Here is an 18,776-nt window from a genome sequence, read left to right as displayed (position 1 = left end):
TTCAAATAATTTATAAATTATGTGCTAGACACTCATAATAAATTCAACCTTAATTTTAATTTATGCACCATACCGGGATGAATCATAGCGCCAAACATTTGAATATCCGCTATAATAAAGAAGTCACCAGGTTTATCGAGAGAATAGAAGCCTCCACATTCCATCATTTGACGCACTATTTCATTAGTAACCTACATAAAAATTTAAAGTACACTTAGAAAACATTATATAAAGAAATCAATACATACGAAAGCTGTATATCAAGACAAAGAAAATGTTGTATTATTGCTCTGTACCTGATCACCCCATTCGTTAACCACGGGCATGTTGATATCGTCAACAAATACTGTCATAGCTCTGCCCCCAGGAGGGCCATACGTCATACCAACCCTCTTTTCCACGTATGACTCAATAATTCGCTAGAAAAAAATTGTTGTACTTCAAATATGAGATAAATAATGATAAACAAATAATAGAATAATAAAGCCTACTTGCAGTAATGACTCAATTGGGAAAAAATAAAAAAATACTAAAAAATAACTGCCAGCATTACCTGGAACATATTTGGTGTCGTAGCGGAAGAAAAGTTGATCATTTTAAACAGTTTGACTTCATTATCATATTTCGCCATATAACTTTTAAGCATAACCGTTTTGGCGGTACCCTGTTCCCCTATCAGCAGAACGGCCTTATTCTGTTTCGCTATTGTTTCGATCAAAAACGAGATACAAACATTATCAATATTAGGTACTAAGATGGACGCATATTCTGGTACACTGTCTGATGGATAAATATAATCCTCGACAATTTCAGCCCTAAGATAACGAAAAACGAATTAATCATTGCCATTTATCAGTATTCTATAGCATTATGCAAGATCCTTAAAACAATTCTAACCAATGTTGCCATACACCAGCTTCATTAACCATGTATTCGAAAGGCATGACCCATTCTTTAGATTTAGCCCCAGGCCAGTCCATTCTTCCGGGCAGCTTTGTCATAAATTCAGCCATTCGAGTGCGTGCGTCCAATTCGAGAACCGCACCCAAAGACCACATCATCGCAAAAATGAAGAGACGCTCGAGATGACGGTCCGTGTGCAACTCTAGAAGGTATTGGTTAAAATAAGAAGACGCTAAACGCATTGGGCGATTCAAACATATGCAGTATGGATAGTAAATACAAACTCACTTCCGCCAGGTATTTCAATTTGTAAGAGACCAATTAAAACATCAATGCATTGTCTGAAATATAACGTTGGTGATCATTATCTTATCAAAATATTAATATAATACACTTCATATATTTAAATCGTTATATGTAGTTACCTTATATAAATAGCTTCAAGTAATTTCATCTTTGCAGGCAGCTTTTGTTGAACAAATAGATGTACCTCATCATATACTTTATTAAATGCAGTTCGGAAACAATCGCTTTCTTTTGGTGATCGCTTTTTCAGCCAACCCTTTAAAATTTATTATTGATATAACCAAAATAACCGGCCCGTGTGTACATGTACTAATAATACATAGCTAGAAATATTGAACACGTAGTAATTGTCACGTAGACTCTTGTGTTACAAACGACGTATTACAAATACTTTACTATAACCAAATTTGCTGAAACAAAAAAAATGGATGAACTTATTTTTCTTTTTACCTCCAGTATTGGTTGCCATTTAAGCACAGAAGATGACAAAAACACCATCCCCATTCGACTGACTGTAGCTGGTGAAGCGTTATCCACGTTATCTGGCTCGAATACCAGCTTGCTGTTCTGGGCCATTGTTATACGGTCTCCGTTGGCCAATGTCAGAGTTTTGTTATCATCGAGAACAGAGTTGAGGTTTTCTATCCATACGGCATCTACTGGACCGTCTGCTCAAAGATAGTTACTGGTAATTAAGAACAACTTCATCAATATAAAAATTGCACAAAACCAACTCTTTCTTTTCAGATCATGACTAGTGTATTACTAGTCACTTTGTTGGAAATTGGATTACCCTTAGATATATAAATAAAAAAGAAAAAAAATGTTAATCTTTCGATCTACTTAGAACAATGTTATTATTATTATATGTATCACTCCAAGAGAAGGAACAGGTCCTCTTAACACAGGTATTACCTAGCAAGAGGGCCTGAGCCACAATCCACTTGTACAATAATGTAAAAACCTAAGAAATAAAGATTTATTTATTTATTTATATTATTCGTTCGAGACAATAGATATCAACTTTTATATTACAATATTTTTCAATATTCATTATTATATAGCATAATTATTTGCTAACCTAATACAATCCAGGTAGTATCCGACTTCTTCACCTTCAAGGCACGTCGCCACAAAGTGGAAAATATTCCATCTGTCCAGTCGTTGGTCGCTACATCTAACCGTCCAAACATTTGAGGTGCGGTGATTGCCTAAAGCAAAATCCAGTTACACAAAATACGTAAAAACGCACATTTAAATGTCTTATTGGGCAGCACCTTGGAATCAGAAATGAATTCTCAAGCAATGGTCGTCTTTTAACCGGGCTCTTTATTTTTTTCATTATTTTTATTAGATTTCAAATAGAATGGGACAAGGTTAATTCTGAAACCAACCTTGGGATTCATTCTCATTTCCTTATGCGGTTTACCGACTTCAGTGAGTGACGCCATCAGAGTGTGGATACAAGTGGTCTTGCCAGAACCAGTCGGTCCCATAGTCATCAACCCGTGACGCACTAGCGACGTCTCGTACAGTTGGATGATCTTCAAGTTCCAATCAGGATGATTGACCAACCCAGTTCGCTCCGTCACTAATGCTATTGCACGTTGCATCTCTCTGATGATTAGAACAAATTAGGCATCATCAAAGATTATCTATTTAAGACAAACCACTTTATAGTGTTTTTTTCACAAAATTTTATTTCTACCACCTGAGTTAACAAATGAAATAATTCATACTTACAAACATATTTCCAAAATTAGATTTTCGAATGTACTTACTTATGCACCGTTTGACTCAATTTAATTCCGGGAAACAGATCTTCAATTAGAGAGACGAATAATGGTTCATCTTCATCAACCAATTTGGATACGTTCATTTCCCTGTAAAACGTACGTGATAAACAAAATGAAATCAAAAATTTAATATTTCGTTGATAACAAATTTTCAGACTCTATTATTAATATTTTTAATATGTTACAAGCATTTATAAAGATAACATATAGTTACTTTAACACTCTCATCATGATATTTTCTTCCGTGCTCTCAGGATTTGCGCGTTTCTGTGAACCCATAGTTCTCAGCACAGATAAAATATTCCGAAGTCCAAAATCGTAATGCACTTGTTTTGACAATTGTTCCTCGCAAAGTTTATAGAGAGTGAAAAATTTACGTGCTGAAAATGAAGAAACCATATTTGTAACATCATAATTTAATACTAGAAGTATATTTTATTATCTTCAATTGTTTTGCATTTACCCAGTAATATGTTCTCTTTGAAACCACAACTGGCCAATTTGACTCTGATAATAATCTGTCTATCAGGCACCATCATGGCAACTGATCTAAATTGAATTTTCAAATTCTCCGGTAACTCTTGCCTCCCGGCATAACCGGGATTCATAGTAATGATAAATGCAAATTCTGGATTTAAACTTACAACATCGCCATCGCTAAAATTTTTAAATAAATTCCAAACATTATTTTAAAAAAATTGTTAAATTGAGAAACCTTTGATTATGCCATTTAAGAAATAAGAATATATAAAGCAAACCTGAAAATAAAGAATTCTTTTTTTTCTCTCCTGGCTGTTAAGCAAATATAAATCTGTTGAGCAGCTACAGACAGCACGGGAAGCTCAATTCGGTTGAATTCATCGAAACAACCCCACGTGCCGGATTGAGCCAACCCTTTGTATATACGACCCAAACCTATACAAATTTTCCAATTATTTCTTAGCCAATTCTTAATAATTTTCAATAAAAACCATCCAAATAATTTAACTAGAGATTTATAAGCCGAAGTAATCAATATAATTAAATATTTATACATCAAACTGTACCTAAACACATACCTACCACAAACTGTTTTTTTTATCCTACAGTGAAAGTACAGCAAGTCATAAAAATCATACCAAAAAAGAAAAACAAAAACGACCAAACACAAATCGCATTTACAATATTAGTATGAATGAACCTCTAAAGTCCATCTGGTCAGAGCAATTGAACACAATGACCAGTTTGCCGAGAGTCCGAGCCATGTCCTTAGTTGTCTCAGTCTTGCCCGTGCCCGCGGGCCCAGCGGGAGCACCGCCCATACTCATCCCGATCGCTTGCGACAGAGTTATGTAACAGCGATCTGTTAGTGGCGTGATTACTAAACGCTCAGTAATACCTAGGTATTCGTTCTGAAAATTTTAGGGCGATGAACTATCCGCAGTCAATTGATTTAAAGTTACCGTATAGGTTGCATGTCATAATCGAATTGTGGATCATTAACTGCAAGTACTTTTACTACTGCTATTTATGCATTAAAAGGAATAATAGGATTGTAAAAACGAAAATTAGTAAAATGTATAAAAACAATTAAACTGTATTAGCATGTGAACACATTTAAGATGAATACGCAACAACACGACTCAGAATCTTTTTCACGAATTTTATCTGGATTACAACATTTAAAGAGGAACACAAAATTTTACCTGATACAAAAAGTCGACATCAGTAATAGACACAATACAATCATCGCTTTCATCGAAATAGTAAAATCGGGCCTGTTTCTGCCATTCGAAATCTACGGGGCTCTTGATTCTCATTTTGACTAAATCGTCAAAAATATCCCTACAAAACAGAATACAATAACATTAAGTAATTAATCATAGAAAATAGTCGAATTAATATTGATAAAATAAAAATACCTTTGATGAACATGAATAGTGATCATAGTTTCCACTCTAGTTCTATCTAAAGGCACCAAGTCTGTTACGGTTTGGTCAATCAGGCCATTGAGTAAATCTAAATTCTTCTGGTTAGTTAATCTCATGATGAATCGATCAACTCTTGCCTTTTTGAGGGCATATTCAGCATCACTTGTCCACAATATCTGCATTCCTAATAGACCTGCCTACAAAGTTTAAAATTTTTAATACATTCAGTAAGTATCGCACTAATATTATATAAAATTTAAAGATTTTCAATATAAAGTAATTAAAATCGTTGTTTTCCATGATTGTACCTGTCCCGGGAAGTGCCAAAATCCAGAGAGGAATTCAAACTCAGGGTCTCCAGCCATTGTTTGTGCAATATTGGCTATGAAATTCCTTACAGTATCCTTCATTGTATCAAGTAAGGTATTGAGCCAAATCTTAAATATAACATAACAAAATAACAATTATAATTATTTTTATTTTATTTTAATGTTTTGTATAAAAACATTATAAATTCTTTTAATAACACATACCTCGACGCCTCCAATGCAAGTGACTGGGCGATCCAATGGAATAGTCTCACCATTGTCAGAGTTCATGCCAACAATTCTGTCTTTATCATCGAAGTCTACCATATAAATAGCGTCGAAGATACTTAACAAATGAGGCTTAAAAAAAATAAGATATTAAAACGAATAAACATGAATAAATCGTACAGAGCAGTATCGGTCAGTTATATAATCAAATTTTTCTTTGATTATAGTAAGTATCAGTTACTATAATTAAAGCAAATCGACATAACTGTTTCTAATATCCCTGTTAACTACCACAATAAAAAAAATCGGAAAATAAGCTTGATAGTCTGTAGTCAATTGTAAAAATAGCTAACTATTGATTTTATTGCTATTGAATAATTCATGAACTATTATAAAATCAACAAGATCAAAAAGCCTTAATATATTAAACACAAGAGCGAAAAATAAGCCACGCCAATTTTTTTTAACAAAGTGACAGCATATTTTAGCTCTCATAATACCTGAATAGAATGGGGATCGGACGCCTGACCGAGAATTTCCAAAAGCACTGGATCGGAAACGAAGAAGAACCGCGGGAAGATCAACCGCTTAGTTTCCAAGTATCCAGTCAGCGATTTTTGACACGACTCCAGTTGTTCATACAAATGCGGCAACAGTTGTTTGAGCGTATCATCCGATACACATGTCTCTACACAGTTCACGATGTCACGGGCTCGATACATTATTTTAACGTATGTTTTGTCGATTGTCTGAAAAGTATTTAAAATATAATTTCAATGATGAAATAAAGGAAATAAAAAGTAAACTCAAAAATCACAAAAAAATTAAATGATAACAAACTTAAATGATATATTTCTATTATTATTAAAACAAATCAAATAACCGCAAATCTCTTAGCTTCAGCAGGCAACTGCTTAGCGATGTCTCCGCCAACAAAGACGGCTTCTAGATACATCCACAAGTTTTGTACTTGCAACCACTTCTCCAATATCTCTGTGGTACCAACCAATTTGCTAATCCACAGCAATATATCTTTTTTAAATGGAGCATTATACCTGGTTGAATAAAATAAGGATAAAACGTAGCATGTATTTAAATAAATTTTATGAATATTTTAAATTATAATTCTATTAGCATTATAGAACTGTAATTAATGCATTTACAATTTACCTATTGGATGCTAAAGAATTCAAAACCATCAGAGAATCTTCAAGCATCGTAATAATATCTAGAGTATCCTGAGCTTTGATCAGTAACTCTCCTCTATTCTTAAATGGTGCGAATGTAAGATCGACAACTGCCCAATCAGCTATGATTTGTTTCAGTTTAGCCTCTATGTCCTTTTCTTTTACCGCACTGATACAGATATCCTAGAGCAGTATTAAAACCAAATTCAATTTAGACACACTTTTTTTTATTTCTAAGCTATTCTAGTAATCAGTAACAATCATTAACCTCCACGTCCTCTTTGTTTTGTAACAAAGGAGCTTCCATGACATTAGCTAATGTGAACGTGTCTGATTCCACGTCCAACACGCAATCTAAGAAAAACATTTGAAATAAAATATAATTTTATACAAACATAATTCAATAAAGTCGATTTAAATTTTTATAACGTATTTAAAGAAAAATTATGTTTATCTTATAGATACTAACTCATCAAAATCTCCAATCTTCGCCAATGCCGATCCTTCATAGATTTGTCAGCCATAAGCTCCAACAATGGGCACGTTTGGTTGAAGTCATCAATTTTGTTCTTCAATTCTATAAATGCTGGCCAATCTTTCATACCCCTCGGTAACTTGCGACACCTGTGTTTGAAATATGAAATATATTATCTGCATATCTGTTATTAATAGCAGAGCTAATAAATTAATGTGATCGCTCTAAAATTACCTTAGATCGAAGTCAGCTAATTGGGAAACAATTTGTTCAATATCAATTTCAACCCAAGGCGTTTCGAAATATCCATCGATCGAATTCATTACCGAAAGGTATAAACTATACCTATTACACGAAATAAACAGATTAATATTAGATTGATATAAACAGTATTATATCTAAATTTAAAATAGAACGTACATGAAAATTTTAATACAAAACAATTAACAGTATAACACAACTTACAGTTTGCTCAACAAATTGAACTCCTTCTTCTTCTGATGAAGTATAGGATAATCTTTTACTTCCATTCCAAATAATTTTTCACCATTCGAATACATTTCAAAACGTCTCCACAGTTCATCAAACCTCGACTGGAACATAATTACTCTGAAACATGATAAATTAACAGTTAAACAGAACATTGTATTAGTTTGAGAATAAACAATGAGTCCAAAAATGCATCACGAGATTTGAGACCTAACTAATCGTATCATAAAGCAAAAAGATTCTGATGCGACTATTAGCAGAATTGAAACCTAAATCAACTTACATTTCGTCAAATTGATACAAATGTATGTCTAAATTGTTTAGCCTTTCTTGATTTCAATGAAATTAAATTAATACAATAAGATGTATAATTTTAAATATTCTATAGTTCCAATTCTTACGCAAATAATATACCTGTCACTAGCTTCCTTGGCAGAAAGACCAGGTGTCATTGGTCCGAAAGCATCATAATCAGCATCAAATTTCAGTACATCTGAATTGAATGTTGCTACACCTTCAGTGAGCTCCTTTTGTAGGGGACCTTGCATATCCACTATGCGTTGTTGTACTTGTTGAGACTGAGGGAAAACAGTAGTTACATTATATACTAGCTATTCGCCCCGGCTTCGCCCGAGGAACAGACGTATATAGTCACTCAGCGAAATTGCAGCTTTCTTATGATGAAAGAATTTGTAAAATTGGTCCAGTAGTTTTTGAGTTTATCCATTACAAACAAACAAACAAAAATATAAATTCTTCCTCTTTATAATATTAGTGTAGACAAACAATCATTGCATGTAAAATTTACGTCTTGGTCATTGTAGTTGATGTTACGAGTATATGGATTATATAATCTAAGAATATTCTAATTCATCTGTACATTTTTAGTAAGGCCGGCCATTTCACCCAATATTATCAAGTCAAACTCTGAGCAAAATTCCTACTTCCTACTAGTATATATATTATATCCTACTAATATTATAAATGCGAAAGTTTGTAAGGATGTGTGTGCGTTTGTTGCTCTTTCACTCAAAAACTAACCGTTGAACCGTTTGCAACGAAATTTGGTACGTAGATAGCTGGACATCTGGAATAACATATAGGCAACTGGTTATCCCGATATTCCTACGGGATACGGACTTACGTGGGTGAAACGCGGGGCGCAGCTAGTATGAATATAGGACATTATAAAGAAAAATATTACCAATGACACAAATAAAACACTGACGGACTTACAGTTAGTAACATATTTTGGAAAGCATATCTTAATCCGTATACCATATCTATATCATCTTTCGGAATATCGATATTGAAATGACTGAATGTCGCATAACTCTCTTCAATAAGATCTAACTCCATGTCCATTCTATAAAATGATAACATCTTTTAAAAAATTAACCACTTATGTGTAAATAATATATATCCTTTATGCATTCTTTCATTAGATAAAAAGTATGTTAAAGTTATATCCTGATTATCACAAACACAATTAATATAATTATAACGTGACGTGAATCAATTGTTTTTGAATTGAATAACTTAGAAACGAACAAACAAATAAACAGACACTTTCTTTTTTATGTCTGAGCTGGTGGTTCGCCTGATGGTAAGCGATCACCACCGCCCATGAACATTCGCAGAGGTAGTTCCCCTGTGAATGCGCTACCTGCTTTTAAGGAGTAAGGAATAGGGAAAGGATTGATGACTGGAAAGAAGGAATCGACTGGGAAGGGTCAGGAAAAGGAAACGGACCTCCGGCTCCCCCACTCACCGTACGAAACACAATAGCACGCTATTATTTCACGCCGGTTTTTTGTAGGGGTGTGGTACTGGTGTGCGAGCTGACCCAATTCGTGCCGAAGCATGCTCGACTCTAATAACAATGGATACAGTACCCAATAAATTCCTCCCGAATCGATTCAAGACAGAGCATAGCGACTCGTACATCATCCAGATCTTTGATTTTCTTGCTCATAACTTTCATTTTATCCTTAATAAAGTTCATTAGTTTATCCACTCGCTCTTTGTAGGCGTGACTTAACAATTTACCAAGAATCCTTTTCCACTCAATCGATTCAACGTGCAATGCCAACTTCAGATTTTCTAAAAATAATAATCTCACTTAAACAATACACTTATCAAGTTCTACTCAGCTTTTTATTCACGTTAACCCGTATTTATTTGATCATAAATAATATATAAATTAGGTAGAAATTGAAAATTTTAAATTGCCTACTATTATAGCTACCTAAATTAATTTGAATTGATCCAACAATATGTCGTTCTGGCAAATTGAGAACTTCTTCCGTCTGTGCCTCGTATTTCTTTAGCATATCTCGAATTATAACATTTAGTGGATTCGAGTCCACAAAAGCTTGAACTTGCTGCACTCTGTCTTCCGCCCATAAATGAGAAAATTTTCCATAGATCTAAAATAAACAGAAGGCGGTAACATTTCAAGTATAAATATAAAACAATTCGATTTTATTCGAAACTAGCTTTACTAGAGATGTCCTTTCTAGGTTCTCGAACCATTTTGTACCATATTTCATGCGAACAGAGTTAATATTAGAAGAGTTAAATTGGCATTTATAATAATTAGTAGCGATTACATACTACAAGAAGTTTTTCGATATCCGGTTTGAACATATACATCATTCCTTGCAAAGCCATGACCGCCCGAACTGTGTCTTTATGTTCGGATACCATTCGGAAGTAATTTCTTATCCCTGTCATTGTTGATCCTGATCTCGAACCTGGCAAAATAAAAGGTATATTCTCATCGTCATAATTATAATTATACATTAATGATCTATAAACAAAAAAAAAGTTATTTAATGTAATCTGCATAATATCCTTATTTCATAAATACCTAAAACTATATTATACCATTATATAATTTCTATCATAATTCTTAAATAGAGTCACCAAAGAGTAGCAACGGAAAAATATTAATTTTAATAGGAAAAGTCAGAATATGATGGAGTATTTCCACAATACTTTTAAGGGAAACATCGACAAGGCTTACTGATACTTCTAGTGGTGGACAGACTAGACATGGCTGCCATTTTCTCTTTCTTGATTTGTTCTTGCTGACCCCACATGAAGACATTGCGATGTATATCCATAATGCAATTTAAGACAACCTGCGGAATTCCGAATTGATCACAAAAACACTAGTATACTCAAAAAACTATTATCAACCCATAAACTACTTTTGTGTAAATATTAATTTATACCTGAGAAAAAGCAGACTGTATTTCTTCCAAAGTTGGTTTTATCAGTACTCTTGGAATTTGAAGAAACATCATTGATAACATCAGTGGTTTCAATTTCTTCTGTTCTTCAGGGTCTGTTGTCATTGTTAAAAAGCTGAAATAAAACAAAAGTAATAGAAACTTTAATACGATATTTGGAAGGAAAAGCCTACACTTTATATACAACTTACCTAGAAACAGACGCTCTTTTTCTTAATAAATCTAAACTTTGTCTGGTACATTTTATGAGAGCTTCCACGCACTTAGTGGCGAAATAAGCAAATAACTCGTTACATTCATTAATCGCGTGCATTGGTTCGAAACGATCTGGATTCTCAATCTCCAAAAACGCTGCAATGAAAAACGAGGTAATCTGTTCAATTTGTACTGAATTAAAGAGCTATAAATAGGATAAGATAAGAGTTCTACAATGCATTATTAACAAGTATAGAGGCCACTTAATGATTTCACTAGCTGTTCGCCCTAGATTCGCCCGTGGTACACATAGAGCCTATGTCATTCAGTGAAGTTGCAGCTTTCTAAATAAGTTTTAAAATCGGTCCAGTACTTTTCGAGTTTTATCCATTACAAACAAACAAACAAACAAAATTACAGATTATTCCTTTTTATAATATTAGTGTAGATTAGTGTAGATGAAATGTGTCATTTGTCTAATTGTATTCTGAATGTACCCGCATCTTCAGGAAAGACTCGTGTGGCAGAGGTCACTTGCTTGAGAGCTTTTTCAGTATCCAACCTGCAATAAAATACAAAAATAATTAATTAATACCTATTGCATGATGTATGGGAATATTAATACAAACCAATTGTTCTTCAAGTCTTGGATTTGTTTGGATGGTACACTGTCCAGGAATTTATTTATAAGCTCAATCACAGCAAGCTCTGCATTCCAAGATTTTTGCTGCAAATCGCTTGCTGTAAACGAGCGAGATATACGTAAAAATCAGGACATTCTGTTAGTAATCATTACAATTAGCACACTCTTCTTTTCACATTGCTGAATTACCTATACTTCGTGTTGCAAAATATTTTATTACAGTTAATCAAAATATTCTCAGCTTCAAATTTACTATCAGTAAGTATGTCATATTTACCTATCTCATCGCGTCTCACTAAGTTTTCTTCATAGAAAACGGTTGGGTCCACGGCTTGTTCCGGCAGATATAGTAATAATGTTTTAGTGATAGATAACAAAATTGCATCAATACGTGCTTCCTTCATATCTACGACCTATAAATAAATGGTTTTTATACTCTCCCAATTACCAAATTTCATTACTTTTTTAATCACAGAGTATTCCGAGGAAATCAGGCAAGAAGAAATACCTCTTTGACAAATAGATCGACTTCGTCTAATACTTCCTCTATTTTGTCGCAATAAGCGGGTATTTCTAGCGCCGTCCAGGTGATAGTCGAGAATCCTGGTTGAAACGCTTTTTCTAATTTTACAAGCTGTGCTCGGAGCAAAGGCAAATACAATTTTGGCATACTTCTAAAATAATAAAATAATAATTGTACGGATTGAAACGTTATTAAGCTGTGTGCAATATGTATATAATGGTTTACCTTCTTATTTGATCATTTCTGTCAATGAGAGATTTTATTCTTTCAAAATTGCTGAAAATTTTTTCTTTGCAATATGCAACAATTTGTGCTGCATCAGGTACACCTACAAAAAAATTCATGAGAAACAGATCCGAAAATACACAAAGGAAAACAAACATACACGAAAGTACAAAAATCCCGTATTTATAGTCGATGAATTAGTCCCAAATAAACATATAATCGAGTAGCCAGTAGGTACATATACGAATACCAAGATACTAAAAAAAATAAGTTAAACCACTGCGCTATTAGATGGCCTACCATGACGCCTTAAAGCAGGGGCAAATCCAGTGTGGGAAAGTGATGACGCTACACAACCTATACCTATAGCTCTGTCTTTAACTCGCGCTGCAATTAGTTTAAGACCTTTAAGACGTAATAGTAACAGCCCAGGTCACTAAACTATTCAACTTACTCAAACCCAATTGCCACATGTATTCCACTTCTCGTATACACTCAGGGATATATACGCTGAAGTTGACAATATACCGATTAGTAACAGGATGCCGAATAAGCAATGGTGCTATTAGACCAAGACGAACCTAAAATTATAAAAAAAAAAACATAAAAATTCCAACAAATTAAAAGGTTACGTATCGACATTCTTTTGGGCGGTAGTTTTAAGAACAATTTCCTAACAAACACATAATGAAAAGACGCGGGTTCGAATCCCGCCTCGTGATATATTTTTTTCTATTATTTCAAAATTTCTCAAACATGTGATTAATCATGTCGGTCGCCTGAAAACTCACGGAGTTACGAGGCAACAAAACCCAAAAAAATACGGTCCAATTCAGAGCCTCCTTTGAATTTGTAGATCGGTTAAAAATAAAAACATTAAATTACCATATGTATATGTTCTATTACTCACCTGGCCGACATTTTCAGCCCAAGCACTGTGATAAATGAATTCAAACTCGGTAAAAACAATAGACATTACATTATACAGTTTTATACATCTTTGGGTGTTCTGGAAGTTTTAAATGTAAGTAAATTGATGGCTTTAAGTTTGAAAGTTCGTAAGATAAAACTCAGCTTCAACTTAAGATTAGTAGTCTTCTAAAATTTATCTTCAATGCAACTTTGACTAAACTTTGTCGTTGCTTTTGTTGTCATTGCTTAATTATTTAGGGATAACATATAGAATTATCACCAAGACCTAGATTTCTTGAATAAGCTTGGGGGATCCTAAGCTAATTCAACAAAACAAGGCCATTGTTCACCGTGACAAACAAACATGGTATAGAATCTCGGGAATATAAGCGTTTTGTATAATCCTCCAAAAATGCCTTTTTTATAGATACTAATAATACGTACCATATGAGTTATAACTTCATGATGCTTCATAAACTCTTTCATTGGCCCTTTAATATTCTTATCGTAAAATCGAATCCACATAACTCTACCGGCCACGGGAGGCATGTTCCTTGGTAGTTCAGGATTTTCGCGCTCTTCGTTATAACTGTTATATCGAACGAACTAACTTATACAAGTATAATATTATACTAATGTCTTGACAATACCAAAATACTCACATAATCTACGCCATTTCTACTAATATATTTTTATTAGAGATGGCGTAGGGTGCACCTTATGCACATAAAACGAAAAAAGTAGAAAAATTCGATTAATGAGTATCATGGGTAACTGAGAGGTCAGGTATTGCCACGATTTCGGTATCGCAAAAGACGCGGGTTCGATAGAATTTTTTCTTTCCTTAAAATCATACATAGAAATATATAAAATGTACCGATCACGTATAGCCTCGATTTCTGCAGTGTATGTGCTTATTAAATCATAATACTGATCTTCCAAATACAGACAATCTAATTTCAACGTCTCGAATCTTGCTAAGAGATGTAATGCAATTTCTGTTGTTGGACATTTATTAACACTCTACAAAAATTGAAGATTAGTTTAATTTATATTAAATTATTATAAAATTTCAATTAATATAATAGTGAAACTTACAGCAATCATGAAATTTTCAAGCAATATCTCTTGAGTAGATACTCCATCTTTATAAATTTTGTAGTCTTTATCAAAATCTGGTCGCCTGCATTATAATTTGCGCATTATAATAACAAAAAATACATTTTTATATATTATGTATATTATTATATTCACATAATTTATATTCTAGCATGTACCTATGATCTAACGCATCATACGTCTTAGAAGAGATTGCCTTGAACAGCTTATTAAAATTTGCTGCATATTCTTCGATTCCTTCCAAAGTTGTTTTGTTTAAAACGTAATATGTGATGTAAGTTTGAAATAGATCTATTATCTAAAAATATAATTTATAGTATATAATTTATATTATAGTAATTTTAGAGTTTATAATATTTTTATATATATTATCAGGGTAATTGTAAAAGGGTAATTGGAAACAATTCTCAATATACTTTTTTTAACTATGTTTAAATACTGCTTTATCTAATTTGTCAATATTTTTATTTATATAGTACCTATGAAAATTTATTAGATTTAAGTTTTTTTAACGTTTTTCAATCAGAGAAAAAATTTTCAGGATAATTTTCCAATTACACACAATTACCCCAATTGACCCTATATGTCACATGTATGTATATTTGGGAGCTCTTGTAAAGGTTCTCAGTAATTATTTAATGTTTAAAGTTTGTATTACAATTATCGATTTAATTATTGATCTTAATCGAGTCGTAAAAATAATGAAGTTTAACAAAAAATATCCGTAGCAGATGTGTTAATGAAAAAACAATGGTTTGTATGTTTGTGTGTATACTTGGTATCGAGTCTTTAATACTTACCTTTAGTAAACGCCTCCTAAATGTTTCAAATTTACCAAAAATATACATCTCCGAACAATCAAATGGCCTCTCGTCAGCCGCCTCTCTCATTTCTTCCTGCGTATCGCTGTAGCATTCCCGGTAAAAGCTATATAAATTCAAACATAACTGCAAATTTAGGGAAAATTATGAAATTATTTGCATAATATATTAAATGTCAATACGAAAAAAAATGAACAATTGAAATAAGAGAAACATGCTTAGGTACTCTAATAATTTTGTTTAACATAAATCGTTTTCAAAATGTCAGAACTAAACCAAATTTAAATGGGACCACATGGGAAGTAACAACTTAAAAAGCAGTCGAATCGATGACCTCCTCCTTTTTTTGAAGTAGGTTGAAAACAACACGTACTCCTACATATTTTACCCAAGTTCATCAGACCTACCTTCGATTTTTTAATAAAGTTGAGTTTATCCTGATTCCAAATCGTCTTCCTACCGTTGTTCGTCAAAAAGTCCATACACATGTTCAATATCTGATTGGTAACCTTTACCAGCAGGGTGGATATCTGCTTGGTTGTGTTATAGTAACGGGATGTGGCGAATACCATTCGGACGGTGTATAATAAGCCAGGTATAAACTGTTGCATTGTTAAAGGATCACATCTGGAATGCATTTGAATATGAAGAAAAGAGTGATGTGAAGCTTACTTAGCTGATATTATAGGTACGATTTTGTAAAGATATTCATACAAATGCTTTCTTCGGTAATATTTTGGTACGCTTTTTAAAGACTTAAAATAATCATCGTCATACTCAACTGTCTAAATCTAAATAATCATTGATTGTTGAATCTAATATATAAAATTTTCGTTGCCATGCTTCTCCGAAACTTGATCTTGATCGGCGGTCAAGCCGATCAAGATCAATTTTGATGAAATTTTTTGTGGTTATCCGGTATCTATGAGAATCGGCCAACATCTATTTTTCATACCCCTAAATGATAAGAGTAAAAGAGAACAGCGTTTGCCGGGTGCAGCTAGTTAATTTATAAAAAAGTCTCAATTTAAGTTTAAAAAAGGCTTACATAATTAGGTTTATAACAAACGACAGAACTGGGTAATTTCTCGATTTATTTTTTGAGGGCATTACGCAAAAATGTATACAGGCAATATTCTATTATAAAAGAATTAATTACCGGTATAATGGCTCACAATACTTCTCCAGGGCATATAAATATTTAACATTATCGTAAGCTTCATTGTAAAAATCTGTAACTTGGTTATCTAAAGCTCTCCATTTCTAAAATGTTATATTGTTTTATAATTTTTCTTCAAATTGTTTAAATTTAATTATTCCCTTATTGTACAATAACTACTACAACAAGATCTACTAGGATTATTCTATGAACAAGACACTATTTAACGTATTAAATCAATATTATATCTGCTAATAACACATAAGGCACTTAAAATGAATTTTTTATTTGGTTACCTTTATAAGTTTGGATTTAGCTCGAATAAGAGTATGAATATACATTTGACAAGGATCACTTTTAATGTGCTCAATTATTGATGTAAAAGTTGTGAGTTGTCGTCGCCAATGATCCAGTTCAGCTAATGGGCCGATATTCGAAGGCTCACGACGTAATTGTTGGCTTTGGACTAGGACCTTCAAATAATATATATATTTTTACATTAAAAAGGTGAAATATTCCTATGTTATTTACCATATAATAGTTGCTATTTATAGGATATATAACACATCCTGAACAAACTGAAGCAAATTATTATTAAAGATATGTTACCTATATCCTATAATTAAATTCAAGTTAGTGCCTACAAATAATAAGATACAACGTTTTATCTACATTGTACCATAGTTATCTGTTTATTCCACTGCTTCACATAAGAACAAATTTCTTCGAGAACATGTGTTTTAGTGATGGCCAATTTCATTTTTTCGGCATCAGCTAATTCTTCTTCATACAACGATAGGTTTATCTTGAACTTTGTACAACAGTCCAAATCTATTTTTGTTTCTGAATAAAAATCAACAAACGTTACTCGAATACTAAATCGAATTTATATTAATGTATTAAAATGTTGAAATGTTTTTTTTATAGCAAAACTAACGGAACTCTAAACACAAATTGTAATAATCAGAGAAATTTAGTATATTTTATTTATAGTAACTCGATAGTCAAAAAGACTATACATGGTACTCTTATTTAATACCATCGAAAGCTTTTAAGCCAAAACTACCTTAGTTATAACGACAATACACATTTGGATTAAAAAATAAATTAATAGCTATTTCATAAGATTTCTTTATAAAAAAAACGCAAAATCCTTACTCTCAAGATAATCAGTAAAAAGCATTATCTTCGAAATGTACGTTTTTATTATATCTGAACTTCTGGGATTTGGTGGATTCAAGTCTCCCCATGCCTTACACACATTAAGGGCTGGTATGTAAACTCGCTTCATCGTTCTAAATATTCCTGATACAACATTCTCGTTTTCTTGATTCATGTCAAAGAACACTAAGTAATAATCCTGCAAATAATATTCTGAAGTAGATACCTGTGATATTTTTCTGATATGGGAACGTAAATTAGTTCTAGCTAATGCAATTGATATTTTTAATGCTATCAAATAATTTCTACTCTTTGTTAAAAACTTAGGCATAGGTACCTCAGCAACATTTTTAGTATCAATTGCTTTATTTTTAATTCTGTACATGCCAACACACATGCCCTCAGTCCCAATAGTAGCCGCATCAGATATATAAGTTCTCTCCATTCTTCCTTTTTGATTTGGTATAAAACGGCCAGATTCTATTAAAAAAGACAGTACATTTGAAAAATCCCACTGAGAAAAGATTTAAGAAACTATCCCATGAGAAAAGAAAAATAATAAATGACGAATAAAATAACGTTTATTTTTATTTTACCCATTTTTAATGGCGGCAACCACGCATCACAAAGAACTATACAATTTCTGCCGCCTTCAGCTACTGCACTATCCAAAAGATCGATGTGAATATCAGCGTCATATACTCCTTCCTAAAATGAAACACCCAAATGATCCGTTTTGCTTATTAAAATGTTTAGAGGTGTATTCTTTTTTTCAGATTATCACTTCCTCCGTGGAATGAATAGTCAACCATGTAACTAACCACATTTAATTATAAATGTTCTAGGTCCTTATTATTAAATTTTTTAGATTATTATTACTCTTAACTATTAGCTATCTGTTAGTATATTACAATCAACACTGACTACTATTATTTAATTAAAAATAACTAGCTGCGCCCCCCCGTTCACCCGCGTGAGTCCGTATCCCGTAGGAATATCAGGATAAAAAATAGCCTTTATGTTATTCTAGTTATCCAGCTATCTACGAACCAAAGTTCATTGCAATCGGTTCAGTAGTTTTGCGTGAAAGAGAAACAAACACACACACATCCTTACAAACTTTCGCATTTATACTTTACTTTACATATTATAACTGGAA

At 32.8% G+C, this 18,776-nt stretch overlaps 1 protein-coding gene across 1 annotated transcript in view; it reads right to left on the bottom strand.

Moving 5' to 3' along the window:
- The window catches only part of LOC119829473 (dynein heavy chain 8, axonemal), a 37,371-nt gene that overhangs the window by 17,300 nt on the left and 1,295 nt on the right, over positions 1–18,776 (bottom strand). Inside the window, exons 3-54 of the mRNA XM_038351996.1 lie at positions 18,214–18,325; positions 17,955–18,097; positions 17,615–17,816; positions 17,136–17,299; positions 16,753–16,929; positions 16,457–16,560; positions 15,705–15,924; positions 15,277–15,423; positions 14,635–14,774; positions 14,456–14,540; positions 14,235–14,380; positions 13,802–13,946; positions 13,356–13,454; positions 12,900–13,026; positions 12,446–12,548; positions 12,206–12,371; positions 11,975–12,110; positions 11,684–11,795; positions 11,552–11,616; positions 11,051–11,210; positions 10,842–10,974; positions 10,631–10,748; positions 10,219–10,358; positions 9,851–10,031; positions 9,498–9,705; positions 8,839–8,968; positions 8,017–8,180; positions 7,579–7,722; positions 7,348–7,458; positions 7,108–7,262; positions 6,907–6,992; positions 6,622–6,821; positions 6,335–6,506; positions 5,952–6,200; positions 5,449–5,583; positions 5,224–5,352; positions 4,907–5,112; positions 4,691–4,829; positions 4,186–4,396; positions 3,764–3,920; positions 3,469–3,662; positions 3,220–3,385; positions 2,991–3,092; positions 2,604–2,826; positions 2,291–2,420; positions 1,660–1,877; positions 1,329–1,465; positions 1,192–1,244; positions 898–1,105; positions 554–815; positions 297–419; positions 74–191 (exon numbers count right to left, since the gene is read on the bottom strand). Coding sequence (XP_038207924.1) covers positions 74–191; positions 297–419; positions 554–815; positions 898–1,105; positions 1,192–1,244; positions 1,329–1,465; positions 1,660–1,877; positions 2,291–2,420; positions 2,604–2,826; positions 2,991–3,092; positions 3,220–3,385; positions 3,469–3,662; positions 3,764–3,920; positions 4,186–4,396; positions 4,691–4,829; positions 4,907–5,112; positions 5,224–5,352; positions 5,449–5,583; positions 5,952–6,200; positions 6,335–6,506; positions 6,622–6,821; positions 6,907–6,992; positions 7,108–7,262; positions 7,348–7,458; positions 7,579–7,722; positions 8,017–8,180; positions 8,839–8,968; positions 9,498–9,705; positions 9,851–10,031; positions 10,219–10,358; positions 10,631–10,748; positions 10,842–10,974; positions 11,051–11,210; positions 11,552–11,616; positions 11,684–11,795; positions 11,975–12,110; positions 12,206–12,371; positions 12,446–12,548; positions 12,900–13,026; positions 13,356–13,454; positions 13,802–13,946; positions 14,235–14,380; positions 14,456–14,540; positions 14,635–14,774; positions 15,277–15,423; positions 15,705–15,924; positions 16,457–16,560; positions 16,753–16,929; positions 17,136–17,299; positions 17,615–17,816; positions 17,955–18,097; positions 18,214–18,325 — 7,855 coding nt within the window. The remainder of the gene's footprint in view (positions 1–73; positions 192–296; positions 420–553; positions 816–897; positions 1,106–1,191; positions 1,245–1,328; positions 1,466–1,659; positions 1,878–2,290; positions 2,421–2,603; positions 2,827–2,990; positions 3,093–3,219; positions 3,386–3,468; positions 3,663–3,763; positions 3,921–4,185; positions 4,397–4,690; positions 4,830–4,906; positions 5,113–5,223; positions 5,353–5,448; positions 5,584–5,951; positions 6,201–6,334; positions 6,507–6,621; positions 6,822–6,906; positions 6,993–7,107; positions 7,263–7,347; positions 7,459–7,578; positions 7,723–8,016; positions 8,181–8,838; positions 8,969–9,497; positions 9,706–9,850; positions 10,032–10,218; positions 10,359–10,630; positions 10,749–10,841; positions 10,975–11,050; positions 11,211–11,551; positions 11,617–11,683; positions 11,796–11,974; positions 12,111–12,205; positions 12,372–12,445; positions 12,549–12,899; positions 13,027–13,355; positions 13,455–13,801; positions 13,947–14,234; positions 14,381–14,455; positions 14,541–14,634; positions 14,775–15,276; positions 15,424–15,704; positions 15,925–16,456; positions 16,561–16,752; positions 16,930–17,135; positions 17,300–17,614; positions 17,817–17,954; positions 18,098–18,213; positions 18,326–18,776) is intronic.

This window comes from Zerene cesonia, chromosome 10 (genome assembly GCF_012273895.1).
Source record: "Zerene cesonia ecotype Mississippi chromosome 10, Zerene_cesonia_1.1, whole genome shotgun sequence".
NCBI classification, from domain to species: Eukaryota; Metazoa; Arthropoda; class Insecta; order Lepidoptera; family Pieridae; genus Zerene; species Zerene cesonia.
This window is presented reverse-complemented; position numbering and strand designations above follow the sequence as displayed.